General features: G+C 37.2%; 1 protein-coding gene across 2 annotated transcripts in view; it reads right to left on the bottom strand.

Annotated features, from left to right (window-relative positions):
- The window catches only part of LOC124619364 (protein EFR3 homolog cmp44E), an 80811-nt gene that overhangs the window by 54068 nt on the left and 9467 nt on the right, over positions 1-17276 (bottom strand). For both annotated transcript variants that reach the window (XM_047145687.1, XM_047145688.1), the window contains exons 7-10: positions 13938-14081; positions 7914-7992; positions 4080-4215; positions 3199-3488 (exon numbers count right to left, since the gene is read on the bottom strand). In XM_047145687.1, the coding sequence (XP_047001643.1) occupies positions 3199-3488; positions 4080-4215; positions 7914-7992; positions 13938-14081 (649 nt within the window). The remainder of the gene's footprint in view (positions 1-3198; positions 3489-4079; positions 4216-7913; positions 7993-13937; positions 14082-17276) is intronic.

The raw sequence follows: 17276 nt of genomic DNA, 5'->3' as shown, positions 1-17276 counted from the left end.
CCCCTATGGCACGCCAGAGGTTACTTTAACATCTGTAGACGTCTCTCCATTGAGAATAACATGCTGTGTTCTGTTTGCTAAAAACTCTTCAATCCAGCCACAAAGCTGGTCTGATATTCCGTAGGCTCTTACTTTGTTTGTCAGGCAACAGTGCGGAACTGTATCGAATGCCTTCTGGAAGTCAAGGAAAATGGCATCTACCTGGGAGCCTGTATCTAATATTTTCTGGGTCTCATGAACAAATAAAGCGAGTTGGGTCTCACACGATCGCTGTTTCCGGAATCCATGTTGATTTCTATAGAGTAGATTCTGGGTTTCCAGAAAAGACATGATACGTGAGCAAAAAACATGTCCTAAAATTCTACAACAGATTGATGTCAGAGATATAGGCCTATAGTTTTGCGCATCTGCTCGATGACCCTTCTTGAAAACTGGAACTAGCTGTGCTCTTTTCCAATCATTTGGAATCTTCCGTTCCTCTAGAGTCTTGCAGTACACGGCTGTTAGAAGGGGGTCAAGTTCTTTTGTGTACCCTGTGTAGAATCAAATTCAATGACTGTCCATCAGAGTCACTCAACACACAATTTCGTCCACACTGTGAATTATTGACTGATGTTCCTCCGCTTTCCATGTATGTGGCATAAATCTGCAAATACAGTGCCTCTTGAAACATCATGCAATTTGGTTACCTTGGTTATGGAAACATCCACTGTAAGAGGACCAAAAATTTGCCCAGATTCAAAGTCACTTAGCTCTGACATAATACATTCACAAGTACACAGAACCTTGTTCTGACCACAGTTGACACTTGCAATGTATTGAGGACATTGCACAGATGCCGTTGCAGTCAAACACAACTGTGCAACCTGCAGGCTTGTCTAGAATCTACATTTATGTTCTAGCATGCATTTCTCATGGTGATTCCATATTTTTATCCAACCCCTGCATTTAATATTGGATCTAATTTTTAAAATTAATCCTACTTATAATATTATAACTTTGTATTTGTTCATGAAAAATGCATTGACATTCATATTTTATTCTGTTCTATATGCTCCTTATTACTAAGCTTTTAATTAATATTAACTAAGGCAATTAAATTAAAATATCAATTACTACATTTAGCATTCAAGTATCATATTAATCTTTAATACTTTCCCCGTGGACTTAGCTCTTATTAATAACAAAACTGTTGCAGCTATTGTTTCTCTTTAACCATTCAATTCAACAGACCGGCCTCATTAGCAATCACTAGATCTGAAAAAGACACCAGCAAAACTGGCTATTGTACAGTCCAGAAAATAATTATTTTATGTGCACAGTTTCTCATATTTCTTATACTCTAATGTAAAGCAAATTCAAATATTACCAAACTCTGTTACCTCTTAGTATACAAGTCCCTAACAGGACTTCTTCATGCCAGTATCATGGGCTTTTTGAAAGAGGGAAAGGGTTGTACATTCCCAGTAATGGTATGTACAACCAAAGCTGTCAGGCGCACAATAGACCCCAAGAAATTAATGATTTTCATTGTTTCCCTACCTCACTAAGATTTTACATCCAGTACACAGTCGTTCCAGCCAACTACACATGCTGCTATAAGCATGCTGAATTGACAGACCAAAAGTCCAAAGGCAGTACTAAGACATTACACAGTCCACTTTTCTCTGAATAACCAGTCAGGAACCATGGGACAAGGCCGTGCAACTGCCTCCCATGTTTGCCTGCAGAGAGATGCTTTTGAATTTCACTGTCTGGTGTCTGAGGCCACTTAGAGGGCAGACGGCTTTATGCCTTCTGCCTCTGTCCCTCTTGTGATTTGGATCTGCTCCAGTGCAGACAGCTGTATGACATCTGTCCCTGCCTATGTCTCTCTTGTAACTTGCACCCGCCCTTTGCTATATATTCAGCTTTCGATCCTGTAATAACACTGTTCCTTTAAAATTGTCAAAACTTCTAGCCCCTGTTGCCATTGTGACTGACATATGGGATAACTAATAATCCTTCCTGAAGGGTCCCATCATAAGCCATATCTGCAATAAATGCAGACATTTCCTTGGATTTTATGATCTTCATTTGCACTTGATGATCCATACTTCCATTCTACCCATGTCCAACTTGTACCATCTTGTACACTTTTCAGCAGTTTTTCCTTTCCTTTCGTTCTCCTCTCTTTACTCTTATCCATCATTTAAACAAAGTTTCTGTTCTTATATTCCTGGTGGGTTATCTACATAGCAATGCTGAGACAACATCTACACTATGAGAGGGGACCCAAAAATAATGTATTGTGTATTTGAAGGAACATTTACAAAATTTAAACACCTCTGAAATAGTGTTCATCAGACATAACACACTTGTCCCACTGTTATTTCTGTTGGTGGAAACAGTTTTTTAAGTTGTATGAAGTTATGCTGTTTAGGGCCTCCAGCGATTTTCTCCCCATTTCTTCGACATCTTGAAAATGCTTCCCTTTAAGAGTTCTTTTCATTCTCGGTAATGAAAAAAGTCACATGCGGCCAGGTACAGTGAGTAGGGTGCGTTAGAATCTGTTCTCATTTGGTTTTTGGCCAAAACTTGCCTGACACTCAGTGCTGTTTGGGCAAAAGCATTGGCATTACGAAAATGACAATCTCATGATTGCCACAATGGGGCCTCTTTTCCTCACTGCTTCATGTAATCATTTTAGCAACTGCAGGTAGTAATGTCGGCTGACTGTCGTACTCTGGAGAACAAACGGATGGGGAATGATCCCCTTGATTTAATTAAAAAAAGAAAAAAAAAGAAGACATTGCCTTCACATGGGATCTCATCTGCCTTGTTTTTCTTTGGTCTTGGTGATGAAGGAGTCTTCCATTGGCTGGATTTTGGCATGGTTTCTGGGTCATATCCATAACTTCATGGCTTGTTGACTAAGATGGGAGAATTCAGAACTAGTGTTCTACTAACTGTCACAGAAAAGTTCTCGTTAACATTTCAGCCCTTCTTGTATATCCTACTTTTTGCAGTACTGTTTATGCGCTAGGATCTGAATCTCTGCTACTCTCTGTGCACTCAGATCTCGGTCCAGGTTGTTGTGAAGCAAGACGATTAGGCAAGATTATGGAAAAAATAAACAGACAGATGGAAAGCAGTAAATTATTGCTACTGATTTAATCAGTAAATTTGATTTAAAAATAATTGGTAAATTACACTCACCTTCAACAATGATTTTAGAAGAATATTTTGTAACAGTACATCCCCTGGTCCACTAAAGCCACGAAGATGGTCCAGTGAAGGGTATGGCACTTTACTCATGATGAACATCATTATTTCGATTTTCTGGTAATCGGGCAAATGGTTGGCAAATTCACCTAGTGCATTAATCAAAGCCTCCTGGTACAATTTCTCATCTCGCTGGGCTTGTGGGTCATCTGATGGTGCTTCTCGAGTAACTGATACACGGAGGTGCATCAAAAGGGAGTTAATGATTTCAAGAACAGAAGGACCTGAAAAATAAATTACAAAGAAAGTCTACTATTCACTACAATCACAACAAAGGCATTTATTGCCAAAAGCACATCGCAAAATTTTCCAGGCAAAGTAAGAACAGGAACTCAAATGTACGTAACTGTAGTGATGTGGTTATTTAAAAGCATATGCTGCAGCACTTGGGAAAAACACACTGCCTCTTTTACTGACAGATGGGGCTTCAGATATGTGAGTCCTTTGTACAGGAATACAGTGAATTTTACAATTCCACATTTAGTATATATTCAGTGGGTGTTCCATCAACTCTACGGAAAGATTACATTAGTGTTTGGAAAATCAATTAAATGTTCCTAAATGACTTGTTACAACTTTATGAGCATGTAGTCTGTTGGAATATACATAAAATATTCCCCATTTTGTCATTTACTTTCAAAGATACAGGAACCAAAAAACAAAAGAATGAAATGTGTGTGGCTGTTGACAAGAAATTATGAACACACACATATTAAACATGGGAAACAAAGCCACAAACTATTTTATTTTGCAATGTATTTATTGTCTTGCACTAAGGTCCTCAAATTTTTTACTATATATTTTGGAACACTTACCAACACTTTCACCTGCTGCAATTGCTATTATCTTGGAAAGAACATCAGCGATACTTGTTCGAATTTTAGGGTTGGATTTTGAATTATCATCGAGATGAGCCATTAGTGTTTCCACTACAGTGTATGAATACTGAGCCTGAAACACAAAGGGTATTGTGAAAGCACCTTATAAGCATCAGTCCTACAAAGTTACATGGCTGTAAGTCGACGATAAAATATTTTTGGTAATATATGTTAAAATAGCAAACTATCACATTTTTCTATTTCAGAATATAAAAATATTTATAACTAGTTGAGACATGTGGCACTGTCCAGCTATTTGTTTATAGACATGCCTGAGACTTTGTACAGGTAGTATTTATTTTTCATTTATAAAGCTTCTTTGTATACAATGTCTGGAGTAGTATGATTGAAGACATTAACAAAGAGCTTGTTTATTTTACTAACACATCACACAGTGTCCAGGTTTTTGCTTTGTTTATGGCCAAGGCGTAACATAAGCTAACTGGTAACTGCATATTTTTGAAATGCGTTGGTAATTTGTCAGGAATACGTGGAATACGAGGTATAAAACCTCACTCGCCTGCTCCACTTCCCATTAAAATTTCCACATCGACAATGTTATGTTAAAGAGAATTAACTTCATGCATCTGTGAATGAAGGGTTCTGAGGAACAAGATAATGCGCGATGCTCTTAATCAGAATTACAGTGCTCCCTTGCAGCCTGATGTTCTTGAGCCGCAGCAATTTTCGCCTCATGATATTCATTAGATTCTTGAGACCACATAGTCCTGTCTTTTAGCCATTCTGATGTATTCAGAAAGACGACCATTTTTTAGGAATTTTTATTTATAAAAAAACGAAATAACAATGTAATGAGTAGACAACCAAATCACAAAGCAAACTTAATACATTTACTAGCAAATAATATAAATAAAAACTAACAAAAGAAGCAAAGCAATGTCATTATGTTTTCAACATACAAAGCAAAAAAGGTAAATGTATATATCCTAACCAAATAAATTCAATGTTAGTTTGCAATTGTAAAGAGAAAATTGCAGCATTTAATTCTGTCACTGACATAAACTTCTGAAAATGCTTCTGTCGCGGACGTAAAAAACTTTCCTTGGAAAGAAATCAAATATAAATGAGACTTTTCAAAATAAGAAAAGCAATGTTGTTAAGTTTTCAATACACAAAGTGAAATCAGTAAATCTGTACATCCTACCCATATAAATTCGCTGTTAGTTTGTATTGCAGTGCTCAATTCTGTTAATAGAATAAACTTCAGAAAATACATCTGTCACTGAGTCAAAAAAACTAACAGTACCATCTATTGATTCTTTTGTGTACTATGGAACTACTGGTGCCATCTACTAATTCTTTGGTGTTCTATGCCATAATGATTAAATATCTCCACTACTAAGCTGAGCAGATGAATTTTAGATAAAACCTTAAATTATGATATCTTTTTTTTGTGTTGTGATTGTGATGGTGTAAAGCCTATACATTGCCTCAAGATATGCACAAGGTACCTGTGAAAATCCATTTAAAACTTGTCTAGTAGTTTTGGAGATTTACATGTTGAAATAGACAAACAAGACAGACACAACAGTTTTAGATAAAAAACTTTCAATACCCAAGATGGCATAAATTAGTCTCTGGTACTGACAATTGGTTTTCACAGTTGCATCTGTCATCTTCTGGACTTCAAAACGATTTTTGTTATAAAACCTTTTGTTGTAAAACTGAGCTGCACTGTATACGTTAGCTAAGGCGAATCCAAAATGTATATAACATGTCACGCAAATGGAAAAAGGTGTACAAATGTGCATTTTAGTGTATATCAAGCATTTTAAGAATTAACAGCCCTCTGTGAGTGTTATGTGCATGAACATGCCTGGCACACAGGGTGCATTTTAATTGAAAATGGTTTTATTCTTGGCAAACACATGCATCATGTGCTGTACTTTATCCACCACAATGACAACAGGGCATGAGGCATGAACTCACATTGGAACATGTTTTATAACAAAAAAATTTTGAAAACCAGAAGATGACAGTTACAACTGTCGAAACCACTAGTGAAGAATAAAGAGTAATTTATGTGATCTTGGCTGCTGAAAGTTTTTTTCCCCATGTAAAACAAAGAGCTCTCCTTCTAAGTCCTCAATATGAAAAATTCAGGTGTTAGAAACTTTAAATTACGATATCTTTTTTTTGATGAAATAAGCCTATATGGTACCACAAGCTACACTCCGGTTACCTGTGAAGTCCATGCGACAATATCTCTATTAGTTTTGGAGATCTGTGTGTTCAAAGAGACAGAAATGACAGTTTCACAGCTTTATTACTAGCATAAATGGATGCATTGAAATACCATCACACTATTTTTTTAAATGTTCTCCTAATGTTCATTCCCACAGGCAATGAACAACACAACATACAAATGATATGTTGCCTTCTGCAAAAAGCATGATGAATGTCTGAAGTAGCACTCCACAGAACTCTCTCCTTTGAGCATGCTAGTAATTACCATGAAGACTTCTTAGACCAATTTACATAATGTTTATCAACTGTTTTGCAGATGGATGAAAACCACTAGGCAGAAAAGTGAATATTTTTTTAAAGTTTTCTCCACACCTAAGTACATAATTTAGACACATGCAGAAAATATTCCTGTTTTTAAGTGCTGCAATTGAAGAAATCCCAGCACTCAATTCTGCCTAAAGCAGCTAGCACTTAAGTTTAATGTGGATGGTTTTCAAGGTGAGTACATTTGAGAAAGGATGGCATCTAATAATACAAAGTGCAATACAATTTGGAATATTATTACAAGGGAGACAGGGCAACCAAGAGTACAGGATGACGATATTACCATCAAAGTGAATGGAAACGTGAAAAACAACAAGCCGGAAGTTGAAAACATTTTGAATAATCATTTTTTAAATGTTGTAGAGAAAATAGGATCTAAATGTTCATTGGAAGAAGCAAGGCAGTTAATGGAAGAGGCCTTACCCACACCATTTGATACAATTGAAATTCCACCCACCTCTCCTTCTGAAATTAGGAAGATAATAAACTCTCTCAAGAATAAAAGCTCATGTGGAATTGATGGCATTTCCAGCAGGATAATAAAAGCTTGTTCCCAAGAGATAAGTGGGATTCTTAGCCACATATGTAATAACTCTCTGAAGCAGGGTATTTTCCCAGATACACTGAAGTATGCCATTGTTAAACCACTGTATGTATGTATCTGGGGTGTTTCGTAACTGATGGTATCCTTCATTCTTTAGAAGACTAAAGGAAATGGGCAAAGAATGCTATACTACCGTCTACTGGATTACTGCAGAGACCAATATGTGATGTTCTCACATCAGCAATTACAAAACAGTGTGTGTGTGTGTGTGTGTGTGTGTGTGTGTGTGTGTGTGTGTGTCTGTGTGTGTGTGTGTGTGTGTGTGTGTGTGTGTGTGTGGTTTGCTTCAGAAGGCCTTTTACTCTAAAGCTTACTTGTTTAGCAGTCTTTTTGTTGTGCCTCTCTATGACTCAACATCTCCACTTTATGGTGAGTAGTAATCTATCCTTTTGATAATATTGTCAGAAAGCACATCAGATTAGGTGACTCTGGAAATTTCTACAACTAAGGATACTGTTTTAATGAGAGCAGCAAAAATATCAGCAATTGTGATTCATGAAAGGGTACTGTTTATTGGTTGAAAGTACAACTTCAATGGGTCATTCAAAAAGGCTACATATTAGATTTAAGGTGTGTATGTACCAAGTATATTCTTTTGTAACTAGAATACATTCTTTTTTATTGCAAATTCTTACCTGTATAGAAAACATGATGATTCGGAATGTGTGTATTGCAAACTGATTTGGCACCCACAGCTCATGTAAATCCAAGTGCCTGAAATGTATATAACCATTGCATTATAATACAGTTATCTGATATAGAATTGCTGTAAATACTTATTTCAGTATCTAAATAGGTAAGTTTCGTGCTGCACAGAAAGATATATGTGTCACGAAAATAAAGCACTACCTTCAATTGCTGTGGTAAAAATGTTTACATGTTATTCAGAACATAAAATACTCAAGAATGGGAAACAATAATTTTACACATGCAGCATCGTGAAGAAACAATGAAACAGGAATTTACTGCAAAGTAAATATGATTAATAACAAGAAACATACACAACTTAGGTATGGGATCTTGCAGCCACCTTTTATGTGAAGCAGAGCCCACTCTTTCTGTTTATGAGATACAGTAGACTGTAAGTAATTGTACCGAACTGAACATACCAGTATTTTCTTCTGGGAAGCTGTCTACATTATCCCATATTGCTAGTGTCTGTTAAAAAGCCAGAGAGTGGACTGAAGATGTCAAGTTGTCTTATACAGAACACAATATGTTGTTCTTTGATGGTGAAACATAATCAAAATTGAAAGTAGCATGAGGTATACTACAAGGAAGTGTAACAGGGAAATTATCAAACCCCCCCCCCCCCCCCCTCTCTCTCTCTCTCTCTCTCTCTCTCTCTCTCTCTCTCTCTCTCTCTCTCTCTCTGAGGCTGTTTCCAGCAATACATTTGGATGCAGGGAGGGAGCATAACTAGAAAATTGCTCCATAATACAAAAAGACCTGCAGATGATGCAATGGTTTCCTACACAAACATAAGCACCAAATCATTACAAAAGAGAGCTAGTACTGTATAGCATTTTGTGGAGCTATGATTAGTACCCATCATTTGGTAATATTTATTTCAGTTATTAACAAACACAAATTTTGCTCTCATTTTGTTGTGACACCAGGTTTAGCTTTTCTGTTGATATGGCTGTTCAAGTTGTGTGCGCATGGGCCTTGAAAGACTGCCATCACTACAGTGCTTGAGGAACATTTTTCTGTCCACCTGAAAATGGCTTAGAGCCAAAATCACTGAAGTGTGATTAATAAATGCACATTTGTCAGTAAATACAGCAAAAGTGGAAAAGGAATAATTCTATTAAAATTTGTTTGGCCAAGGAAACCAAAATGTTGAAACTTAAACTATAAAATCCTCCATCACACAGTGTGATGTAGCAAGCTGGGATCTCTTTACTTCCTCTCTTGTTTTGCAATTTCCTCCTTTAATTCATTTTATTTTCATTTTTGCCTAATTACCATTAACATGCATGAGTATAATCTGCATTTCACCAAGAGAGATATGTTGGCACTCAGTCTTAAGGACTATAGCACCAGGTCTAATTTTGTATGTAATTAATTTCCTAATTTATTTTGACCATTCCTAGTTAATATCTTTTGCTATAGATCATTACAGTTTGAAATCAGTAATTGTTTTGTGACTTAGATTCTACTGTTGACTTATAAACAAATATAAATTCTGTACTAATTATAAATATCTGGAAGAAGAACTACTAGGATTCTTAAAGTATTTATTTGGCTCCATTCATAAACATATTAGCAATGCCAGCCCTTAATTAAGTCCACAATAATTGCCAGGTTAGTCAAAAATATTATCTGTATAACTATATCTGTTAATTTCATTATTTAAACAAAGAATTCAGTCTAACCTTTGCAGTAGAAGGAACTGTTAAAAAGAAGGAATTTTTTGATGTATTCAGTTAGCTGAATAAGCTATGTTTCAATCGTAATTTCTGTAACTAAACATTGAACACTGTATAGCCTATTATTGTGAGGATATATAAAGGACCAATTTTTGGTCCCGAGACAGTCAGTCAGTCCATGGCCAATTTTCAGACATGAAACATGTATCGGCTAGATTAACAACATGCATCAACTTAACAGTGGAATAAGTGTGACACAAATAGGGTGTGTGTTAACAATTGATGACGATATCTGTTTAATTTATTTGAAAAACAGTGTCACATATAACGCATTACTCTGCAAGAACTGTGAACTGGTGGTTAGGTTTTTACTGATCATAGGTGTTCAACAGCAAACTATTGTAGCAGTATGCTAATGTTGCCTACAACCTATTAATGAGGCTTATCAAGATTTACCAACAGTGAACTGGCCATATAATTGTGCAGTATTGGGGGGTTGTGAACAATGAAAGTAAAGAACTGTGAGACACAATTGAGGAATTGTCGGCTATATCATTTACAGTGGTCAGTGTTGAACTTCCACCCCCAATGTTTCAGCCAGTATAACAATGCAGTACATTGACATCAACGAAGAAATAAAGCAGGCAAATGTCACAACAGCATACAGTACTTTGCAGAATAGAGGTGTGAATTATAAATGTAGTAATGACAGACATAATCAGTAGTGTGGAAACTAGGAACAAATGTTTTCTGATCCACAAACATAGACAAACATAGAAACAGTACAATCTGCAGCAGAACACAATCTGAGAAGGAGTACTGGCTATGCTGTCTCCATACAGAAGAGGGCTCTGGGTAAGCAGCTTGGTGGATGGTGTGCCATGTGCACTGGTCTTGTGACCCACTGCAGGTGGCCTCTGGTGGCTACTCTGGGCGGCTGACATTGGCAGACTATTCAAAGCGTAACACACTGGCGGACTGGTGCCACAGCTGCTATCTGGGTGTTGCGTACACCATTATAGCAACCTTCCCCTCTTGAGGAAAGGACACTCTTCTGATGTGCACGTCAGGGAGACTGTTGGCACAACTATGGCCTCTGCAGCAGCCCCCCCCCCCCCCCCCCCCCCGTGCCAAAGTATCATAAAGGAGGAAAGGCAATAAGGGGGCTGGCAGCACCCCAATGTCCGGATCCTCAATACAGGGGGGAAATATGCCAACAGTGAAAGCAGCAGGCTCTTGCACAGGGGTGCCAGGAACACTAATGGTGAAGGCAACATGCAATCCAGACCCAAGAGGAGAGGCAGGAGATGGCGACATCCATAAGGAGAGTGGATCCAGTCCCCAGCAGGGACATCCCACAAGGCCAGGACAGGTGCTGAGGGAGGAGGTGAAGGTCACGACAGTAGCCTCGCAGCCTTTGCCAGTGTGCAAGGACACAGTTGAGATGATGATGGCATGCCACCAGTCCCTCACTGGTGCCATCGATAGAGAGGCAGTGGCCACAGCAGCCGTGGAGCATGATTGGAATACACTTCAGTTAGCAGACGAACCCAGAGACCAAACTACAGAGCCACAAGTGACCTGCACTGAGGTCCACGCAAACAGACTCTGGTGGAGCAGCATGAGCATGTGCAGGAGGGTAGTCAGCTGGTGATCATGAGGTATCTCAGCTGGAATCCGATCCCCTGTCACCTGTAGGAAGCACGTCATCGAATCTTGAACATGCAGATGAGCCATTCTACTTGCCGTTAGATTGGGGATGGAAAGCAGGAGCCATCACATGGTGAATGCCTTGATGGGCACAGAAATCGTGGAACGTCCAAGAGACAAGCTGTAGACCCTTATTATCACAAGCTTATAAGGCAATCCTTCAACAGCAAAAAGTTTTGAGAGGGCCTGAACTCTAAGCATGGTGGAAGAACAGTGGATAACATATGGAAATTTAGAGTAAGCATCGAGAAACAACACCCAGTAGGAAATGAGGAATGGTTCCATGAAATCATCAGAGATGCATTCCCACAGACGCTGTGATGCGGGCCATGGGGAGATTGTTGCCCATGATGCCACCTTTTGTGTAGCACACTGACAAGACTACAACAAGCTGGGCGATGTCAATATTGATACCAGGCAAAAACGTGTCAATAGTCCAGTGACTTGGTAGAAGAGCCACATTCCATCGTCAGGTGCAAAGGATCACAACTCTAGGGGACAGCCTATCCGTAGCTAAAACAACAGCATCAAACACTGAAAGACAGTGGAAGTGGGTAAAGTAGTTACAAAAAGGATCAGAATTCCCGCCTGGAGGCCTGTCTAGCCAACCATGCTAAACCAGGTGAACAACTTGGTGCAAAACTGGATCAGCAGCAACAGCAGCTGCGATCTGGGAGCCCATAATAGGAGAAACCTCCACTGTATACTGAGCCTCAACATCCAAGTGAAAACATAGATCATCCTTACCAAAAGCAGGATCCGACCCCATCGGAAGCTGGGACAGTTCATCGACTTTGGCATGCTGTGCGGTAAGCTGAAAATTTATTTCATAGTTGCAACAATACATAAACAGGGCCCAATGCTGGAGGCATATGCTGCTTTGGTGGGCAATGAACCAGAAGGATTAAACAATGAAAACAAGGACTTGTGGTCTGTAATGAGGTGGAACTCAGACCCATAAAAGAATATGTGAAACTTCTTGAGTGCATAGACGATGGCAAGCACTTCTTTTTCAACTTGCGAGTAGAACTGCTGAGGAGTTGAGTGTTTTTGACACATAAGCTATCAAATGTTTGGAACGGAAAATTATTCCATAAAATATCCTGACATGATTACTGTACATAAAACAAGCCTTATGCCCACTTTTTATAATTTTTGTGAAAAATAATCATGTTGATTTCTGAACAGCTATATGTATTTCTCCTAATTCGAACACAGTTTAATAAAAAAGTTCTTTATGAAAATTTATGTGAATTCAATAGCAAAGTGTTACCTACTGCTCTGAATTAAAAAATTTTCAGGTACACATATTATAAAGTCCCTCATGTTCTGCTATCTCTATGTGAAGGCTAATGTCACGAACTACTATAGGGATTTTGACACTTTTTCCACTAATAGATATAGACCCATTCACAAGCAAGTTTTTTTATACAATGCCAGGCAAGTTGTCCAGCTGTTAACCATTGGTGTTTACCCATGTGAAGTCAGGGCAGTTCGCCAGTTAATGGTAATTTTACATTACCGTATTATGATCTTTCTAATAATCTTTCTAATATGGTTTCTCAGAAGAGGTTCTGGTTGCGGTTTGGGACCAAAAGTGTTAAATACGTAGCAACATCTGAGAATGTACTGACAGTTCCTGTTATACCATATGATCAGAATTTTAGTCACTAATTTACTTGGTTCAACTATTTTATCACCAAAACACTATATACTGCTAACTGTAAAATGAACAAGCCATGTAAGTTTAATTTCAATAGTTTAAGTAAAATGTTTTACAACTGAAAGGTTGTAAAAAAATAGTTAATTTGTAATTATACTGTACTATAAAGATTGCAGTATTCATGAATATAATTTTTAACCTTTCCCAACCTATCCCTCTCTACTCTCTGGAAAAGCACCTAAGGGTTCTGAAAGTCATGAATGTGATGTGTACTTTTGTATGTACCTATCAGCAGTACTACGTATTTTCAATGGAATGAAAAACTGGTCCAAGTTGCAAATTTTTTATTTTTTATTCATTTGATGACTAGTTTTGGGCCGAGACCCATTTTTGAATCAACAAAGCAAAGTCGAAAATGGCAGATAACTGTGTGCATGGTAAATGTTTATTGCATATTTTGTGACATCTTCGGAAATGCCATTTTTGACTTTGTTATGTTGATTTGAAAATGGGCCTCGGCCTGAAACTAGTCAGCGAACGAACGAACAAAAAGTAAAAAATTTGCAACTTGGACTGGTTTTTCATTGCACTGATTAAAACAAGTTGCTGACCCAAGCTACTCCAGCATACTGGAAGTTTGTAACTACGTATTTTGCCTCCTGAAACCAAGCAATTATGTCTTGTAATTTTGAACACAAATACTGTCAGTTGTGAAAGCACACTTTAAATCATGTATTCCTATGTTAAACTTATTTACAATAGATCCTTTCCAATGGTTGCACTAAAAAAAAAAAAAAACACCATAGCAAACTGTCTGTTTAATTTTACTGTATTATGTTACATGTTTAGGCAGAGGTACTAAGCATACATATACTTCCACAAGAAAATATATGAAATAGAGTCTAAACATATACCTTAGCACAGGCCTCAGGACACTGCGAATATGGCCAAAAGAAGCCTTGCCCACAAGTTCTCGCATACACGTCTCTGCAAGTGCAGGTGGGTCACAGTTCTCCTCTTGTGGTGGCTCGGGGGTGTCTGCCTCCTTCGTGTGGTACCTATAACAGCAATAATGTCTTGTCCAGACTGAAACTGAATGAATGCAAATGAGAAAGTATGTCACAAAGATACTGTACCACTACTACAGGTGACAGGGAATTAATGCAGCTTGGAATAACTAAGTGAAAGCAATTTCTAGATGTCGCACTGCAATGAGTCTTAAGTTCCTAACATATTAAAGCCAAATATGATGCTACATAACACTTCCGATTAACTGAATTTAATGACAAAGTTTTTTTTTTACATCCATTGATTTTTATTGACAGTTTTGATCCTAAAATAAGCTTTACTTTGCTGAGAAGTGGGAGAGAGTTACTGGAAGTCTGAAGCTGTGAAGTTGACCACAGTTTGCATTTGGATACCTCAGTTCATAATAAATGAAATGGTCCAGCTTCATGTCCCAGTCTAGCATGCAGTTTTAATTTGTCAAGAAGCTTCACAACTGTGTTTACTGTATTTCTGAGTGAAAGGGTTGTTGTAGTTCAAGTTTGACAGTCATTTACAGGAAAGTGAAAACTTTTCTTTGTTACAATACAGGACAAGCCTTAGAGCAGTTTTTTCAGTTTTGAAACAAAAGCACGAGGGTAATAGCTCATTATGGAGTAATAAGCATTTAATCTAGAAGCACAAATATTGCACAAAAGTTCAGAAGGAAAATTGTGACTGAATATGTGCCTCCCCTACAAACAAACAAAAAACTGCATCACCAAACTTCTGCAAAATGAACATTGATAATTTTTATTTTACTTCTATACTGCTTTTTTAAATATAGACAATGGTGACAGAATGTATATAGCATAGCCCAATGTCTAGATTCATTAGGAAACTGACAGTTTGGTTGTGGCTTTGCAAATCCACCAAATATGAATATGAAAGCTTAGTTCTGTTGACATACTGAAGCCTGAGGTCTAGATTAGTTTCACAGGTTGTGAGTTAGAGAACTAATGAATGTGATGTCATGAATTTAATTATCATTCATGTTGGACATGGATTTTATGCAATACAGAATTTCAATCTGCAACTTTTTGATGACACTGTGGATCAAGCAGATAGGTGGTACCAGTAAGTTCAGTATCTCTACTGCATCTCAGTGTAAATTTATGTGTATATGTTTTCAGTATACCAGACAGATATTTTCACTCTATGATACCATGAGTGCATACGTCGCACATGTAGCGAGAATCATTTGGGTTGTTTGTTGCCAATAATCTTATGTTCTTTATTGATGAGAGAAGGGCTATCTAGATTCAGTCCAGAGGGAACAAAACAGACAAGTAAACCAGATGACACTTATATAGCATAGTGGAAAGTGAGAAAAGGTACAGAACTAGCCAATATTAGACAAAGAAACTGTAAAATTGTTATGGATGGGACAGAGGGTATTAACAAAATGGGCTCAAGACTGTTTACATGACAGAAAGCAGAACTGGAGAAAAGGTTGTCACCAGCAACTACCAGTACTCAATTTTGACTACAGAGATATAACATAGTATAATAGGATTTAGCACTGTAAACAAATTGTTTGAAATTGGAATGAAAGATATGCATATAGGAGAGTAAATAACAGAACAACTTCATTGTCGAAACTATTCAGTATCACCTGCTTTACAAAAAACATGATGAGGGATGACTAGGATTTGCATTTCTGTTAATGAAGAGGTCATTACAGATAGTGCACATGGCTAGATTGGAAAACAATAGGAAACGAAACCATGAGTGGTCTTCCTGAACAGATACATTACAGCATTCCTGTTAAGCAATTAGAGGTGCCAAGGAAAACATAAATCTCAACAAATAGCTAGGGATTTGAATCCCACATGATTCACAACCTAAGAAATGTGCTTTTCTGGAGCCCAGGCTACTGGTATCATGTCTATAATTGAGCAGGTTCACTATAAAATGTTGCTATTCAGCAGGATAGAGTCTAACTCTTGAAGTGTTAGAATGATTATCAGTGAATGAAAATACACCAATCTAAAATTTTTAATAACGTCTCATTATTATGCATTTTGGGATATCCTCATCATCAGATCTGTAGTAATATACAATATAAGACAAGAAATAAAATTTAAAGATACATATTTCAACACACAGTGAAGTTGACCAATGCACTTGTCAAAAACCAATGCAGTCGTATGTGACCACCCACTACATTTCGGCAGACCATCAGTGTCCTAACTGACACAAACAAAAAAGTACAGCATGGCACAAAGTAAGCAATTTTGTCAGCAGGTGGCATTTTTGACAGTATGCTGGCTACTGTTTTATGAAATGCCTTATAGAAACTTGAATTATTTAACTAATACACAAATGAAATTTTGTTAGTAAAAGAATATTTTTTTTTAATGATAAATGAAGCACACTGCAATAAAGCCGCAGCTGTTACACTTCAAGTTGCTGGATTTTAAACATAGGAAGTTACAGGATGTTAATAGCAATGTTGTGTGGCACAAGAAAACTACAAGTAATTTGTAAATAAAGATTGTATGCAGACAATAGTATAAGCAGTAAAATAATAAAAAGCCTGGAAATGTACTTTAAAAAAATTTGAACAGGAATGGAGTAAGAGCGTCTTATAAAATTACATTTATGATATTTTATTATTGTGTCTGTTACATACTATTGTTTTATATACAAACTATTTGTAATTTTCTCATATTATGTATCACTGCTTCTAATGTTGAGTCACTTCCTATATTCAAAATCTAGCACCTTTATAATGTAACAGCTGCGGCTTTATTACATTGTGCATCTTTTGTTATATATATAAAAAAAAAAAAATCTATCCTGTTATTAACTAGTCGAATAATTCAAATTTCAAGCAATGGAAACTTTATGGTAAGTAGTAATCTATCTTTTCCTACATTTTTGATTCAAATTTCAATAAGCCTTGTCATATAACAGTAGCATGTCACAAGTATACCATCAAAAATGTGGCCTACTAACAAAATTGTGCACGTTGTGCTGCTGGTGTCAGTTTGAGCACTGATGATCAAACTGAATGATGTAAGGGGCACCATACAACTGTATTTGTTTTTGACAGGCACATTTGTCAGTTTCACTGCGCTGTTGAAATATTTATCTCTAAATGGCATGTATTGCCTTACATTGTATGTTTATACACAGGTCTGATGATGGGTTATCCTGAAATGATGAGATGTTAATAAAAATTATGCTGATCACCAAGGCTAGTG

The sequence above is a fragment of the Schistocerca americana genome, chromosome 6, assembly GCF_021461395.2.
Source record: "Schistocerca americana isolate TAMUIC-IGC-003095 chromosome 6, iqSchAmer2.1, whole genome shotgun sequence".
Lineage (NCBI taxonomy): Eukaryota > Metazoa > Arthropoda > Insecta > Orthoptera > Acrididae > Schistocerca > Schistocerca americana.
This window is presented reverse-complemented; position numbering and strand designations above follow the sequence as displayed.